The sequence below is a fragment of the Condylura cristata genome, unplaced genomic scaffold, assembly GCF_000260355.1.
Source record: "Condylura cristata isolate star-nosed mole 26May11 unplaced genomic scaffold, ConCri1.0 scaffold00023, whole genome shotgun sequence".
Classification (NCBI taxonomy): Eukaryota; Metazoa; Chordata; class Mammalia; order Eulipotyphla; family Talpidae; genus Condylura; species Condylura cristata.
Window position 1 is genome coordinate 35,272,816 of NW_004567124.1, and position 15,366 is coordinate 35,288,181.

The 15,366-nt window shown below is 36.7% G+C and overlaps 1 protein-coding gene across 4 annotated transcripts in view; it reads left to right on the forward strand.

Moving 5' to 3' along the window:
- The window catches only part of SCAPER (S-phase cyclin A-associated protein in the ER), a 398,115-nt gene that overhangs the window by 152,318 nt on the left and 230,431 nt on the right, over window positions 1–15,366 (forward strand). For all 4 annotated transcript variants that reach the window (XM_004688004.2, XM_004688005.2, XM_012728648.1 and 1 more), the window contains exon 20: window positions 9,091–9,227. In XM_004688004.2, coding sequence (XP_004688061.1) covers window positions 9,091–9,227 — 137 coding nt within the window. The remainder of the gene's footprint in view (window positions 1–9,090; window positions 9,228–15,366) is intronic.

Here is a 15,366-nt window from a genome sequence, read left to right on the forward strand (position 1 = left end):
TCCTCCGGGGCAGGCGGGATTTGAACTCATGCGGAAGTGGCTTCAGCTTCTCAGTGCAGTGCTTTAACCCGCTGCGCCACCAGGGAGGGCCAACCTTAATGTATTTTAATAGATACATAAATGACATTTATATACAAGTTGAAATAGTATAATGGGATGTTTTAACAAAATTGAAGATGTCTTTTAGAATATTCCTTTTTCTTAGACTAATGACACAAATTATGTGCCATACACAGCCTATTAAAACAGTGTTAGAGGAAGGGGAAGAATGACAAATACTATGAAAATTTCATGTTGCATAGTAGTATCCAGTTATAATTTTAACCTTGAACTATGTGACTCTCTTTGTTTATCACCTACAACATGTAAAAATATGACCATATGTTCCATCTGGTTGTGAAGATTATGAGAAATAATGTATGCAGCTTATTAAACCCTTTGATCAGCAGTAGTAGATATTCAAGAAGGGGCAACATGAATTGTGAATTCACATGATTTATTTTGTACCAAGTATCTTAATGGGTATGGAAAGAGGGTTTTCTTTGGATTTGAGATCTGTTAATTTTCTCAGTTGCATTTTTTATAAAAGATTTATTTATTATGCATACAAGAATGGGGGCACAGGCCAGAGGTGTGGGGATGAGAGGATTTACCAGCAATAGAATGGGAACAGAAGAGGAAGACTGACTGAAATACACTGTTGAGGGGAGCAGCAGGTGCGACAACAGGAGAGGTCTGCTACACAATGTGGGTCACCTCCCTGGCTGGGGATCAAACTCAAGCTGTAGTGGTTGCAAATAGCTTCATAGTGCTATACTTTAACCCCTTGCACCATCAGAGAGGCCCCCTAATTTGCATTTATATGTGTGTTTAAATTTAACAGTTCAATCATTGTTTTTGATTTGTAGCACAGCATAAAGGTGTCCTGGTATCCAACAGGTCAGATTTACCAAAGAAAATAATGCTTCTACTTGTGAGAAGATATTTTCTTGTTTTGGCTGTGGGGTATATATGCTTGGTTTATGATTTCAGAAGTTTTATAATGAATACAGTTGTACAGCTCAAATGCATTTTCCAGTCATTACTGCTAAGGCAATAAGTAATCAAGAATATGGACTTCCTACACTGAGAGCAAGCAACACAGTAATAGTAGGGTACCTTAACACCCTACTTATATCAGTCAATTAATAGCTCATCTAAGTGGAAAATCAACATGCAAAGAATATCCTTAAATGACACCTAAGTTCATGTGGGCTTAATGAATTCATGTACAATAATGAATTGACATTGTTAAAATAGCCAAATTACCTAAAGCAAGATACAGATTTAGTGTAATCCTTGTTAAAATTCTAATAACACTTTACAGAAAAATAGAGCAAACAATAAGAAATTTCTGTGGGACTCCAAATAGCAAAAGTAATCCTGAAAAGAGAGAAGAAAAATGAAATATTGCATTTCCTAACTTTAGCTATACTTAAAACCTAAGCAGTTGGAACATAATGATACTGGAATGAAAACAGACACCCACAGATCAGTAGATCAAAATGGAGAACCCTACATGTACATGGAGATTTCATTTGCCACTGAGGAGCCAAGAGCATACAATGGTGTAAGGAAAATCCCTTCAGTAAATGGTGCTGGGAAAACTGGACAGCCACATGCAAAACATCGAGTCAAAACCACTGTCTTCACCATAGACAAAGACTTGGCTGTAAGACCTGAAACCATGAAATATATGAAAAAAATAGAAGTGATAAACTCTGATTTGGTTTTTTAAAAGTAACATTGTCATGATCAGACCATTACATTCTGCAGTCAACAACATGAATGTAAAAAAAAATGTACATTAAAACCCATTATTGGGATGTTTTACACTTTCCACAGAACAAAAACTAAAATAACCTATTATATACAATTAATCATAAATACAGCCCTTTAGTTTTTGGCCCATACAGATGAGTGTTGTCCAAAGCATGTCGCCTTTATAGCAGCTGGGTCCTGCCACCCCTGTGTTTGGCTGACTACAAATCTGTTGTAACCAGTGCTTCCCTGTCACTTCTCTGGCTCTTCTCTCTGCTAAGCTTTATTCCTTGGCAGTTATTAAAACCTTCTGTCACTGCCAGAGCTATAGCTGCTGCTGGAACCATGATAGCCACTCTGGTTTTGTCATTTGGTGAAGTTTTGCCTTGTACCATCATAGGGGCTAGAACTTCTACCTCCAAAATTTCCTCCTTTCACAGGGCCAAATTTTTTTCATTTGTTTTTAAAATTCATTGATTTTTAATTGAGATAATATTTGTATATCCCCACCAGGTATTTCCACCACCAGTTTGCCCACAGATCCACCATCATAGTTCATTGCTGAAGACCAGCTTCAGCTGAGGTAGTGAGGGTGTCTCCCACAGGAAAGGATGGCATCAGCAAAGGAAAGAGAGGGAGTGAAAGGAGAAAAGATGAGGTAGAAAAATGAGGAGATGCAGACACCTGTTTAGGGTGAAAGCATAATCTGCTGATTGTCCCAGCAGGTCTTCATACAAACAAGTGGTCTTTATACAAACAAGTGATAGGATTACATCAGTGTGTGTATAATGCAGAAAGTTTAACAATCATCATATTTTCTTAAAGATAACTCGGGACTTTTTAATCTGTTATTGAGACTGTGATATTTGTCATTCATTAAAAGTACAGTTGAGGGCCCTCCCTGGTGGCGCAGCAGATTGAAGCACAGCACTAAGAATCCAAAGCTACTTCCGCATGAGTTCGATCCCCGCCTGCCCCAGAGGTGACCACATGGCGAGGCAGACCTCTCCTGACCCTCCCGCTGCTCCCCTCAGCAGTGTACTTCGTCAATCTGCCTGTTCTGCTCCCCACTCTGTCTCTGGTGAAGCCTCTCACCCTCTGCATCTCTGGCCTGTACCCCAGTTCTGTATGAATAAATAAATAAATCTTTTTAAAAAAAAAGTACAGTTGATACACAAGATGTTCCTATAGTGACAAGTCATTAATAAAATATTACTATGGTGATCAGTTAACAATGTACAAAATGTTTCTATGGTGATCAGTTAATTATTACAACTTAAACAATCATTTTGTTAATATCTCAGTGAACATACATCTTAAAGGTACAGGATCTAATGTTAAGGAACTAGGAGTCAGAAAAACACAACGCCAAGTGCACTGATATTTCTCTGCCCCTAAGGAAAAATCCCTTTTTTGATCCCTTTTTTTGATCTTCTATTAATCACTTTCTGCAATTGTTCTGTCAACCTCGTCTCTATATCTAACATAAGAATTAGGGGAAAATTTCTTTCTTTATGGGCATTGATTATAATCCTATTATACTTATCTAAAAAAACCTTTCTATATGTAAAGAAGGTCAGGGTAAAAGTTAAAGGAAAGAGTAGGAAAAATTATTATTTATAATTCTATTACTTATAACAAAACTATGTTACTTAAAACTATAGTTCCCTTATTGAGGACTGGGCAGGAAATTATTACAGCCTTTGGTTCCCAGAATTCTTGGACTGTGATATGTCTCTCATTATTGTGGGACCTAGATTTGTGCCAGCCTTCTCAAGCAGAGGAATATTACTTACTTTATAACATACTGTGCCATTCTGTGTACAATGCTCTTGTTACTGAACCAATCAATCCAAACAAGTAATTATTGATTTTATATTGAATGTATATTTAGACAATTGCTCTTCTTTTGGGAATGGCCAAAAACCAACTATACTTCTTGGAAATGGCCAAAAAAGAAATCCAACAGGAACCAGCGGTGGAATATCCTGCATGTCACATTTTCTTCCTGTAGGTCAGGACCTTGTCATACAACGTGGGTAGTGTGGCTCTCACCAGTCCACTGTGCTTCTTTCCCTTTTTGTTCTTAATTCTCCCCCACACTTTCTCCCCAACCTTGGTATTTTCAGTTCTGTAGTCAGCTATCAAGGACTTGTTTTAAAGCTCTCTTTATCTGACACTTGGCTTAGTTACTTTATATTCCACATATTAGTGACTCAGTCCAGTACTTACTGTTCTCCTGCAGGCCTTTTTGACTTCACATTATCCTAGCTCCTTTCATGCTGCTATAAATGGCATAGTTTATCTATTTATTTCAATTTAGTTTTTATTTTTTCTAAACATCCTTGTTTATTTTTTCACAATACAGGATTTCTCCCCTCAGGTATAGTCACCAAAAATTTCCCACCACTGAAGTGGTTCCCACTATCCTCTGCCACAGAATCCACTGTGATCTCTTCCCTTGCTGCTTTTTTCCCATTCCCCAGTGAATGTCTCAGGTCTATTTTCTGCTTTCAATAGTCACTCTTTATCTGATCCTTTATTTGGTTTCTTTGGATTCTGCTTATCAGTGTACTCATAAAATAATTCTCTCCTCCTAGCTCATGAGAACTAGAATAATCCCTTTCAGTTCCACCATTGTTGTCAGAAATGGCATGAATTTATCTTTTTTGATCACTGAGTACTATTTCATTGTGTGTCTATACAGCATCTTCATGCTCACTCATCTGTTCTGGGGATACATTGTTTCTGTATCTTGGCTATTGTAATAGTGCTGCTATAAACATAGGAGTGCATATTTCCTTTTGAATTAGTTTTTTTATGTCCTTTAAATAAATAATTAAGAGTGAAATTGCTGGGTCGTATGGTAGATATGATTTTAGTCTTTTGAGGAACCTCCCCACATCTTTCCAAAAGGGTGGGATAGACTACATTCCTTTCAATAGTGTAAGAGGGTTCCCTTTCTTCACATCCTTGCCAGCATATGTGTGTGTGTGTGTGTTTTCTCATATGGGCCATATTCACAGGTATGAGGTGATATCTTATTGTGGTCCTGATTTGCATTTCCCTGATAAGTTATCATGAATATTTTTTCATGTGTTGGCCATCTGCGTGTCTTCTTTGGAGAAGTGCCTATTTAGGTCTCTTGCTCATTGTTGACTGGGTTGTTTACTTTCTTTTTTCTTTTTTTGAATTTATGAGCTCTTGTCGATCTTTGGTATCAGTCAGATGTATGGTATGTAAATATTTTCCCCATTCAGCAGGATGTCTCTCAAGAGATCAGGAAGTCTCAGGCTTTTCTGACACTTTTCCCTGATGTGGGTCTGGTGTCTCACCAGTCTAAGCTGGAGTCTCAGAAGATTGCAAGGCCGGTGATTTGTGTGATCAGGCACTGGCATGATCTCATGGGAGGCTTGGAGGCCTCATCTGGTCATGGTGGTCAGTGGCAGGATCTCACAAGAGGTCACAAGCCCTCTGCCTTCTCTGGTACCTTCTCTGGGGTCTCACCACCTAAGTGAGCACATGTGGGGTCTCCCAATGGTCAAAAATTTGAAGATTGATTGTTGTAACTGCCAAAATTATTATAGCTTCCACCTACATAATGATCAAATCCATTATAGCAGTCCTCACTGCTACCATATCTGCCACCATTAGGGCTACCATCAAAGCCACTTCAACCATTGAAGCTTCCTCCATGAGAAGTTTAATTCCTGCCAAAACCACATCCATGACCACCACTACAATTTCCAAAACTACTTTGACCTTTTTCTGGATGAAGTATTGGCCATCTCTTGCTTAGATAGGGCTTTCTTTATTTGACAGTTGTGTCTGCTTACAATATGACGTTTCTGAATGAGAATCTTGTCTATGAATCAGGTTACAAAGGCAAAGCTTTCTTCTTTCCACTGCCTCATTCAGACATGATTTTAGTCACTTAAGTTTTCCCACACTATTCAAAATCACCTCTTAAGTAATGTTCTTCTGTGTCTTCTTTAATTCTACCACAAAGCATCATTTCCATAGTTAAGCAGACATCAGGTTTTGAGAGTATTCTCTTGAGAGTATTCATCTTTCTTCAGTTCCACAACTCTTGTATCTGCCTTGATGGCTTGCATTTGTGCTGCATCCACCTCCCTCGCTGTGGCATAAATGATAAACCCAGAGCCTCTGGATTGTTTTGTGTTTGGTTCTCTCATTATCACACAATATAAGCATTGTGTGAGCATTACCCCCACTTATCAAAATGACTTCTCAGACTCTCATCAAATCTTAAACCTTCAGTGAAGAGCTTCGAACACCTTGGTAGAGTCTGATTTAGACATGGTGGGAATTAAACAGAAACTTTTACTGTGGTTACTTAGCTATATGCACAAGCAGAAAGCTAGCTGATAAACTTTTAATTGAACCTTAGAAATGTTTTTGAGGATCCAACTCCAGTGCATCAGGAAACAAAAATGAAAATAAACAGGATTATATTAGAATGAATAGTTTCTACAAGGTGAAACAAACCATCAACAAAATGAAAAAGCAATACAATGAGAGAAGAAACACAATGCAACTCATACATCTGACAAGGATTAATATGCAAAATATGTATAAATTCATACAACCCATACCCAACCATAATTATATTTTAAAGATAGACAAGAAGATCTGAATAGTCACTTATCCAAAAAAGGCCACAGGAACATGAAAATATGTTTATCATTCTTTACCATTTGGGAAAGGCAAATTAAAATCACCTCACACCTATGAGAATGGATTATATAACAAACAACAAGAAATAAGTTTTGCTGAGGATGTGGAGAGATGACACTCATACACATTTGATGGCAGTGTAAACTGTTTCTGTCATCATCAAAGAAGACCAGGAATCCACAAGATACTAAGGATGACAATATATGCTTCAGCTGTTCCACTTCTAGGTATTTATGTGACGAGTAGAAAAACACTAATCAGAAAAGTTATATGCGTTCCTGTGTTCATTCCAGCAAGTTCAATAATCAAAATGTGAAAATAACCTTAAGTACTTGTCAATAGATGAATGAGCAACGAGATGTATTATATACACAATAGAATACTATTCAGCTAAATGATGCAATTTTGCCATTTGAACAGTATAGATTGACTTAGAAGATATTTTGCTAAGTGACTTAAGTCAGTGAAAGACAAATACTGCATGACTCATTCTTGTGGAAGATTAAGAAAGCAAATACACAGAAGCATACTCTCTCACTTTAAGAATAAAATAATGGTTACCAAGAGGGGAAGTGAAAATAGGAGGTCATGGATTAATTGCGTGAATTGGGATCAGTTATACAGTGGTGATGGAACCTAGACGTCTGGTGGCAGCAGTCATCATGTAGTATATTCAGATGTCAAATTTTAATTAAGCTTTGTTTATCTGGAAACTTTGTTTTAAGTCAGTATTACTTCAGTAGACATTTTTTTAAAAAGAAAGAAACCAAAGAGTGTAGACTCCCTAATCATACTATCTTGAGTTTAAATCTGGGCTCTCTCCTAGTACATACAATGTTGTGCAATAGTGATTTTGACCTTCTGACTGAGAGAAATTTCTTTAACTGTCTATTTTTTCATAGTTAAAATGGGAACAATACAAACTATCTTCTAACTGTATTGTAAGTATAGTTGAAAGGATGTGGTAGTAAAGTACTTAGATCAATGTATGTTACTCAGGAAACCCTAGTAAGCACTACTTTTTTGCCCTTTTTACTAAGGTATATTGACATACACCATTGTGTAAGGTTTAGGTGTATAACATTATGAATTAATTGCCAAAATAAGTTTCATTCACACCCATCACCATACAATTTACAGACTTACTTCTTGTGATGAGAACTTTGAAGATCTACATCTTTTAGCAACTTTCACATGTGCAGTACACTATTGCTAACTTTACTTACCATGGTATATATTATATCTACAGGATTTATTTACAACTGGAAATTTTAATGACATTTACCCATTTCACCATAAATTCTATTATTAGCTTGCATTAATTTACCCTTCTCTTATTCATTTAATACATACTTATCAAATACCTACTAGATGCCAGGCATAGTACCAGACCAAAAAAAAAAATCAGTGAGCTAAACAGACAAAAGTCTTTCTTTGATAAAACTTTTATTCTATTATAGGAGACTGAAAGTGGATTTTTGATGTTAAAATGTAATGTTAAGCAAGTCCTATGAAGAAAAGTAGAAAGTATAGGAGATAGAAATTGGGAAATAATAGAGGGCTTAATTGAGTATTCTCTTTGTTGTTCTTGGCTAAAGGAACAATTTATATAGAACCCTGATTCAGCACCATGCCTAGTATAAATGTATACTAGTATACATCCCTAGTATAAATGAAGAGGGACAAGACTCTCCACTCTGCTGTGCATGGAGCAAATCAAGCAAGGTGTGAAATATGAAGAAAGATAGGGAGATAGAAGAAAGAAGGGAGATAGAAGCGAGCTAGTATAAAGGATGGAGGAATTTTGAGAGGAGAGTCCCAAACAATTTAGTTTAAGGTTGATTTTACCTGGTAATACTAGATCACTTTTGAGGTGAAATATCATACATTAAAAAGTGAGATTTGTAGTTATAGCCACATCAGTAAACTTTAAGTATGGACAGAGAGTAGTGAGGGAGTTTGACTTTTTGTGTTGGAGGTGTAAAGAAGAGAGGGCAAGGATATGATTATAGAGATGAACCATAAGGAATGGGCCAAACTCCAATTTGTCTGCCAGCCAAAACAATTCTCTGTTGTCAATAACAATACTACTTTCTCATATCTTCTTGTGTTTTCTGAAATACTCTTTTCCTTTCTTCTTCCTGTCACTTTTTCCCACTGCCAGCCAAGCAAATAGTTATACACTTGCTATCCACATGTTCAAGTTCAATCCCTCCTTCAAGGCAGTGGGCACATGGTGCTTCCCTTCCACCCTTACTGAACTATGTCTAGTTTCCCCTTTTATAGAGCTTCTATAGCAGTCTAACTCTGTAATTAGCACCTGTTGTTCAGTAGTATAGATGTGTGTATATATTTTACTTCTCCAATACCATGCCTGCAAGGACATTTGACATATTGATGTACAGCAAATATTTGACAAGTCAGTGAAAATAAACCCATTTCTTCAGTGATTTCCAAAGCAGTTGTAGAAACCAGTACTTCATAGAGATGACTTTTAGTTTGATCTATGTAATCTTTTGTACTCACTATAGTTTGTAGCAATATTATGTTATTTTTCTATTATCACTATTATTTCATTTATTTATCTTTCAGGAGCATCTTTCCTTAAAGAAGTACATTATTGACATTGTGGTTGAAAGTGCAGCACCACAAGAGCCTATGAGAGACGGAGAAGAGCGGCAAAAAAGTAAAAAAAAAGTCAAAAAGATAAAAGCCCGGATGAATTCCAGGTACAATAAATATACTTTAAAACAAAACAGAAAGACATGATGTATCCTTCTTTAATATAAATCCAAGGAAGATCTCCACCAAAACTTTAAATGTTGCATCAAGAAAGCCTTAAAAATAGCATTGATGAGCCTAATTTATAGCCACTTTCTTTGATTGAGAATGAAAAGGACATATCGATCTAAAGCCCTTGTTTCACCTGTTAAGAGCTCTTCTTATAATTGGATGCTAAGGGCCTGCCAAACTTGTCCCTCCTTCAGCATGCAATAGTATGTTTAAATATGTGTAAACCAAGCCTATTTTTCTTTCCAACTATTGATTTTTAAATGAAGTATCAAGAAAAATCAATAGCAATCAACAAATAGAAGTCTCCTGGCTGTAGTGTCAAATACCACGACTAGATTTAATCATTTTGGTTGCCTGTCACAACAAAAAAAAAAGAGCTCGAGAAATATCTTATAGTGGAAAGTGAGTTGTGAGACATGTAGTTTATCATTGGCCTCCAAAGTGACACCTGAGCGTCAGAGAGCTCTGTCATGTATCATTACCTCACAAGCTCAGAGCATCATGAATGACTGATGAGTGTGGTATGAGGATGCAATTGTTAGTCCTCCGTGGAAGATGATTCTTTGGTGTTTGTGGGAAAGTAGTCTGACTATACTATGCTTTGATTCTTAAATGTGTGAAAGGTGGTGAAGTTTGCCCCAGGGATTGGAGAAATAAATGTCTAGAATAATGATGAATGATGTGGTTATCTCTATAATTTCCAAGTTTAGAATGTAATCAAAGAAAGTGTCCATTTCATCGTAGAGAATTAGTGAAAACTTCAGGGTTCTCATTCAAGTAAAGAATAGAAAAGGCTTTTCCAATTTTATTTTTTGAAGTCCCTCCAAGTTTCTAAAAATAATTTCACAGCAAAGTTCAGGTTATTACTGACCTTCATTTCAAGTTTATGTTAAGAACTTGCTGACCTGAGACTGAAATCTATGTAGAGCCCTTTCTTTAACCTCTTTTATTCTGTATGTGCACATTCTCTTGGGTATGTGCACATTCTCAACAGTTCTGGGATTTCAATGATCCTGTTTGCCAGTGACTAGCAATTTTCTATCTTCCATTTTATTTCAGTTTAGTACATCCAAAATCATCACCTGCTCTCTGCTCTGTCCCTCCCACCCTTGGCCCATGATCGTGTGTATGCCAGAACCCTTAATCATCCTTGAATTTCTCATTCTTCCATACCTCACATCCAGCCCAACTGTATTTTTTGTTTCTGCTTTAAAATACATTCAGAATTTGGGCCCTCCCTGGTGGCGCAGCGGGTTAAAGCACAGCACTGAGAATCTAAAGCCGCTTCCGCATGAGTTCGATTCCCGCCTGCCCCGGAAGGGACCACATGGCGTGGCAGACCTCTCCTGACCCGCCCGCTGCTCCCCTCAGCAGTGTACTTCGTCGATCTGCCTGTTCTGTTCCCCACTCTGTCTCTGGTGAAGCCTCTCGCCGCTCCTGAACCTCTGGCCTATACCCCAGTTCTGTATGCACAAATAAATAAATCTTTAAAAAAAAAAAAAATACATTCAGAATTTAACTGTCTGTCTTTACCTGCTTCCTCTAGACCAACTCTTTATTATCTCACGTGGATTGCTGTGATAGCCTTACAAATAGTCTTGTTTTTACCCTTCCTTATTTGTAGTCCTTTAGACATTGTCAGAGTGAGCTTTGTTAAGATATGTCTTAACATGTCACTTCTCTAAACTTCAGGTTTTTAGTATATAGGTTTCTTCTTCCTGGCCAAATTTTCCTACATGTGCCCATATAACTGGTTTCATTAACTCTTTCAGGTCTTTGCTCAAATGTCAGTTGGTCAGTGAGATCTTCCTTAAGGGACTGATTTTTTTTTTTTACACAAGTAAATTTTTTTTTAATTGTAAATTTATAGGAAATACACTTGTTGTTATTTTGCTGTTACTAATATTTTGGCATACATAATACCTCTATTAGAGGTATTATGCATAATACCTCTATTAGATTTTTTTTGTAGTATGATTTATTTTAAGGAAATGGGGAGACCTCTAATTTACAGTTTGTCAAATTTTGTTAAATTTAGATACTCATTTAATCAGCACCCCATCAAAATTTAGAACATCTTCATATCCCTTCAGTATTTCTCTGAACCTCCTCCAGCCACTCCCACCATTCCACCACCATTATTTTTTAGTAATTACTGATCTGCTTTCCGTAGGTTTGCTCTGGTTGTTTACAAATATATACAAGTGAAATACAATTGCTTTATGGCTGGCCTCTAGCTGAGTATGTTGTGTCTGAGATTTACTTGGGTGGTTTCATATATGTAGCTTGTTCCTTTTATTGGTGAAAATGTCCACTATGTACATATCCCATAAGTTTTTATTCATTCATCTCTTATCTTTTGTTACACATTTGAGTTTCCTAATTGGGTTACTTAGAAAGAAAGCTCCTGTCAAGTCTTTGATGCTTACATGTTTTTCATCTCACTTGGATGAGAAGCAAAAACAGACTTGCCGTACTATTTTGTATAGTAGTTATACTATTCTGAACTCTCTTCAGCAATCTGGGAAAATTATTGTTCCTCCAGTCTTCTTTCTTAAACAACAGAAATTTACTTGACACAGATTTGCTCTACTCTCTTGCCAGTATTTGTTACTACTAGTTTTTAAAATTTAGCCTGCTAAATTTTAAAACCAGTGTTCTTCATTGATCTGCCTGCTCTGTCCCCCCACTCTGTCTTTGGTGAATCGTCTCACCGCCCCTGCACCTCTGGACTGTACCCTAATTCTTTATACATAAATAAATAAATCTTTAAAAAATAAAAATTTGGCCCAATTCTATTTGGAATATAAGGGGCAACTGATCTTTTAGATAGTTTTTAAAATCTATTTCATTTATTTCTGCTTTGATTTTTATTATTTCCTTTTTTCTACTAGCTTTTGCTAGTTTATTTTTGCAGTTTATTTTATTGTTGCTCTTTTTTCCAGTTCTTTAAGATGGGAGATTAGCTTGTTTCTTTGAGTTCTTTCTTGTTTCTTGATGTGTGCCTGTATTGTTATAAATTTTCCTCTTATAACTGCTTTTGCTGTGTCCCATATGTTCTGGGGAGTTGTGTCCACATTGTTGTTGTTCTCACGGTACTTTTTAATTTCTTCTTTTATCTCCTCATTAATCCAGTGGTCTTCCAGTAACGTGGTTTTCAGTCTCCATGATGTAGGTGGCTTTCTTGTTTTCTTTTCATGTTTTTTTCTTAGTTTGATGCCTTTATAGTCATAGAACATAGTTGATGTGTGTTCATTTTTATTTTAGTGTATCTGTTATATTTCTCTTTTATCACACTGTATGTTCAATCCTGGAAAATGATTGTATGCACGTGAAAAAAATATGTACTCAGATACTTTTTTGGTGCATTGTCCAATAGATGTCTTTTAAGTTCATTATGAGGCTTCAGTCATTTTTTAGAGCTCTAATGTTCTTATTTTTTGTCTCACTGATTTGTCCATTTGTGAGAGTGATGTGTTAAAGTCTTTTACTATGTACATATTTTCTCTAATGTATGTTTTCAGAGATGATAATAACTGTTTCATGTATTTTGGTGCTTCTGCATTTGGTGAGTATATGATAATAAATATTATGTCTTTCTGATGTATTTTCCCCTTAATCATATGTCATGACCATCTACATCACTTTTTACTTTTTTAGTTTGAAGTCTATTTTATCTGATGTAAGTATAGCTATTCCTGCCTCTTTTTTGGTCCATTTGCTTGTAGGATTATTTTACAACCTTTACTTTCAGTCAGTGTTTATTATTTGTAGTTAGATGTGTTTCCTGTAGACAATAGAGGGTTGGGTTCTTTTTTTTTTTTTTTAATCCAGGTTGCTGCTCTGTGTCTTTTTATTGATGAGTTTAATCCATTCACATTTAGAGATAATATTGATGCATTGATTTCTATATTACCCTTTTTGTTTGCATTTTTGTGATTTTATTCCTTACCTTACTCTGTTTTTCCTCTTTATTCCTGTTTGTTTTGGCTTTAGGGTTTCTTGTAATATATTTAGTATCTGATTTTGTTTATATGAGAAGTATTTTTATTTTTCCTTCATCAAGGAAGGAGAGCTTTAGAGGGCAGAATAGATTTGGAATTTATTCATTTGGAGCTAGTTAAATATGTCATCCCATTCTCTTCTTGCCCATAGTTTATCTTCATAGAAGTCTGATGGCACCCTAGTTTTTTTTTCTTTTATAGGCTATCATCTTATCACCCTCATCAGTTTCATTTTTTTCTGTTCTTGGACCTTGGAAACTTTACTATATTATGTCTTACAGTAGTTTTCCTTTCATTGTGGTAATTTGGTATTGTTCTACCTTCCTTTATGTCATTTCTTTATGCTTGGGTTCTCTTCAATTATCTACTTGAATAGTTTCTCAGTTCCTTTGTCTTTCTCCTCAACTTCTGGGATTCCTATGCTCTTAGGTTTCCTTCCCTCATGGTGTCAGATAGTTCTTGAAGTGCTTTTTATTATTTCTAATTTCTACTTCTCTTTCCTTTTTCTGGTTCTTTCTATATTTGGACCTTTGAAACTAGCGGTTTACTCTTCTACTTTTTCCATTCTGTTTCATGGCAGAATTTTTGAGCTCCTCCACTAATCTGTGGCTAATCTCCAGTTCCTTCACTATCTTCCTCAGTTCCTTGATTATATTCTTACCTCTTTCTGTGTTTTTTTTTTTTCCCTCTTAACTTTAATTATTTTCATTATGGCCTTTTAAAATATTTTTTTAGGTGGAGAGATTTCCAAGTACATGTTATCAGGTTGTAGAGGTTGACTTTTTTTTGGTGGTGTATTGTTCCTAGAAGGGCCTACTTGATCATTTGTAATTTCTTTCATCCCATTATTAGACTTTGCCTTTGTTTTGTTTATAGTGCCCCTGTACCACTGTTATTTGTGGGCATGACTTCTAATTTCTCATGTTCAGATGTATATGTGTCTGCCTAGTGTCTGAGCTGCTGTGTCTGGATACACATTCAGACACTCTTCTATTAGCTGTTGTTCTAAGCTGTGCTTTGTACCAGGAGCCCCTGCTTTTCTGGCCCCCATTGCATTGGATGGGATCTGACATCTCAGCCTGTGTTAGCCAAGAGTCTTGTGTGGAGTATTCCACCTTCAGAAACATGTTAAAGCCAAGTCTACTGGGAGGTGCCTGCAGTCTCGTGGGATGAATTTCTCTTGAGTTGCTAAGTCACTGTAGTTGAATCTCAAAATATCACTATCCAAAGAGAACAAGGAGAGAAATAAGACATGAAAGGAAATTGGAGAACAATACGGAAATGTAGAAAGCACAAAGGTGAGAGAAGAAGGAAGCTGCTAGGTAGGGGCAAGAGTAAAAAAGAGGAGTGGGGGTAACTTAGCAGAAGAGGAGAAAGTAATGTTGAAGAGGAGAAAGAAAGAAGAATCATAAAACAGAAATAAGAGAGAGGGAAACAATGAACAGACAACAAACTGACTGATAAACACACAAACAGATGGGGTGAGAATTGTTTCTCAAGACTGATAATTCCCAGTGAGCTAATAATTGCTGTTTTTAGTCTGGTCTTTAGGAGACCACCATAAGGCTGAGGAGGATCAGTCTTCCCAGGGAAGGTAGATAAGGAAGGGGGAAAAAAAGAAAGAAAAAAGTACAAGCCCAAAGGGTATGGAATGAACTGAAGCTGTGGGTGTCAAAGGATTGGCACACCAATCCCATGCAGTAGTTGGGTGGCTAATGGGGCTCTTGCAGCCTTCCTCACCTGGGACTTGAAGAACCAAGAGGCCCCAATATAGGGACCAGCCCTTTTAGGCTTCACCTGATGTCCTTCCTGTTACGTGCAACTTACATGTTAAAAGGTTCTATCTGCGAGTGGGAGGGAGGTGCCTACAATAAAGGGGTCTCCTACCAGTGTTGTATGACTGCAGGGAGGCCCTGCTTGCCCACCTTTCATTGTATGGCCCTCTCATAGATCTCAGGAGTCTCCTGAATTCTTCAAGCTTATCCTTTCTTACTTCTAGATGTAGTGGGCTGGCTTTGTGGGTGTAGGAAGGGATAAAGGTTCCAATGATTTTCTTTCTTCTCTTCTCCCT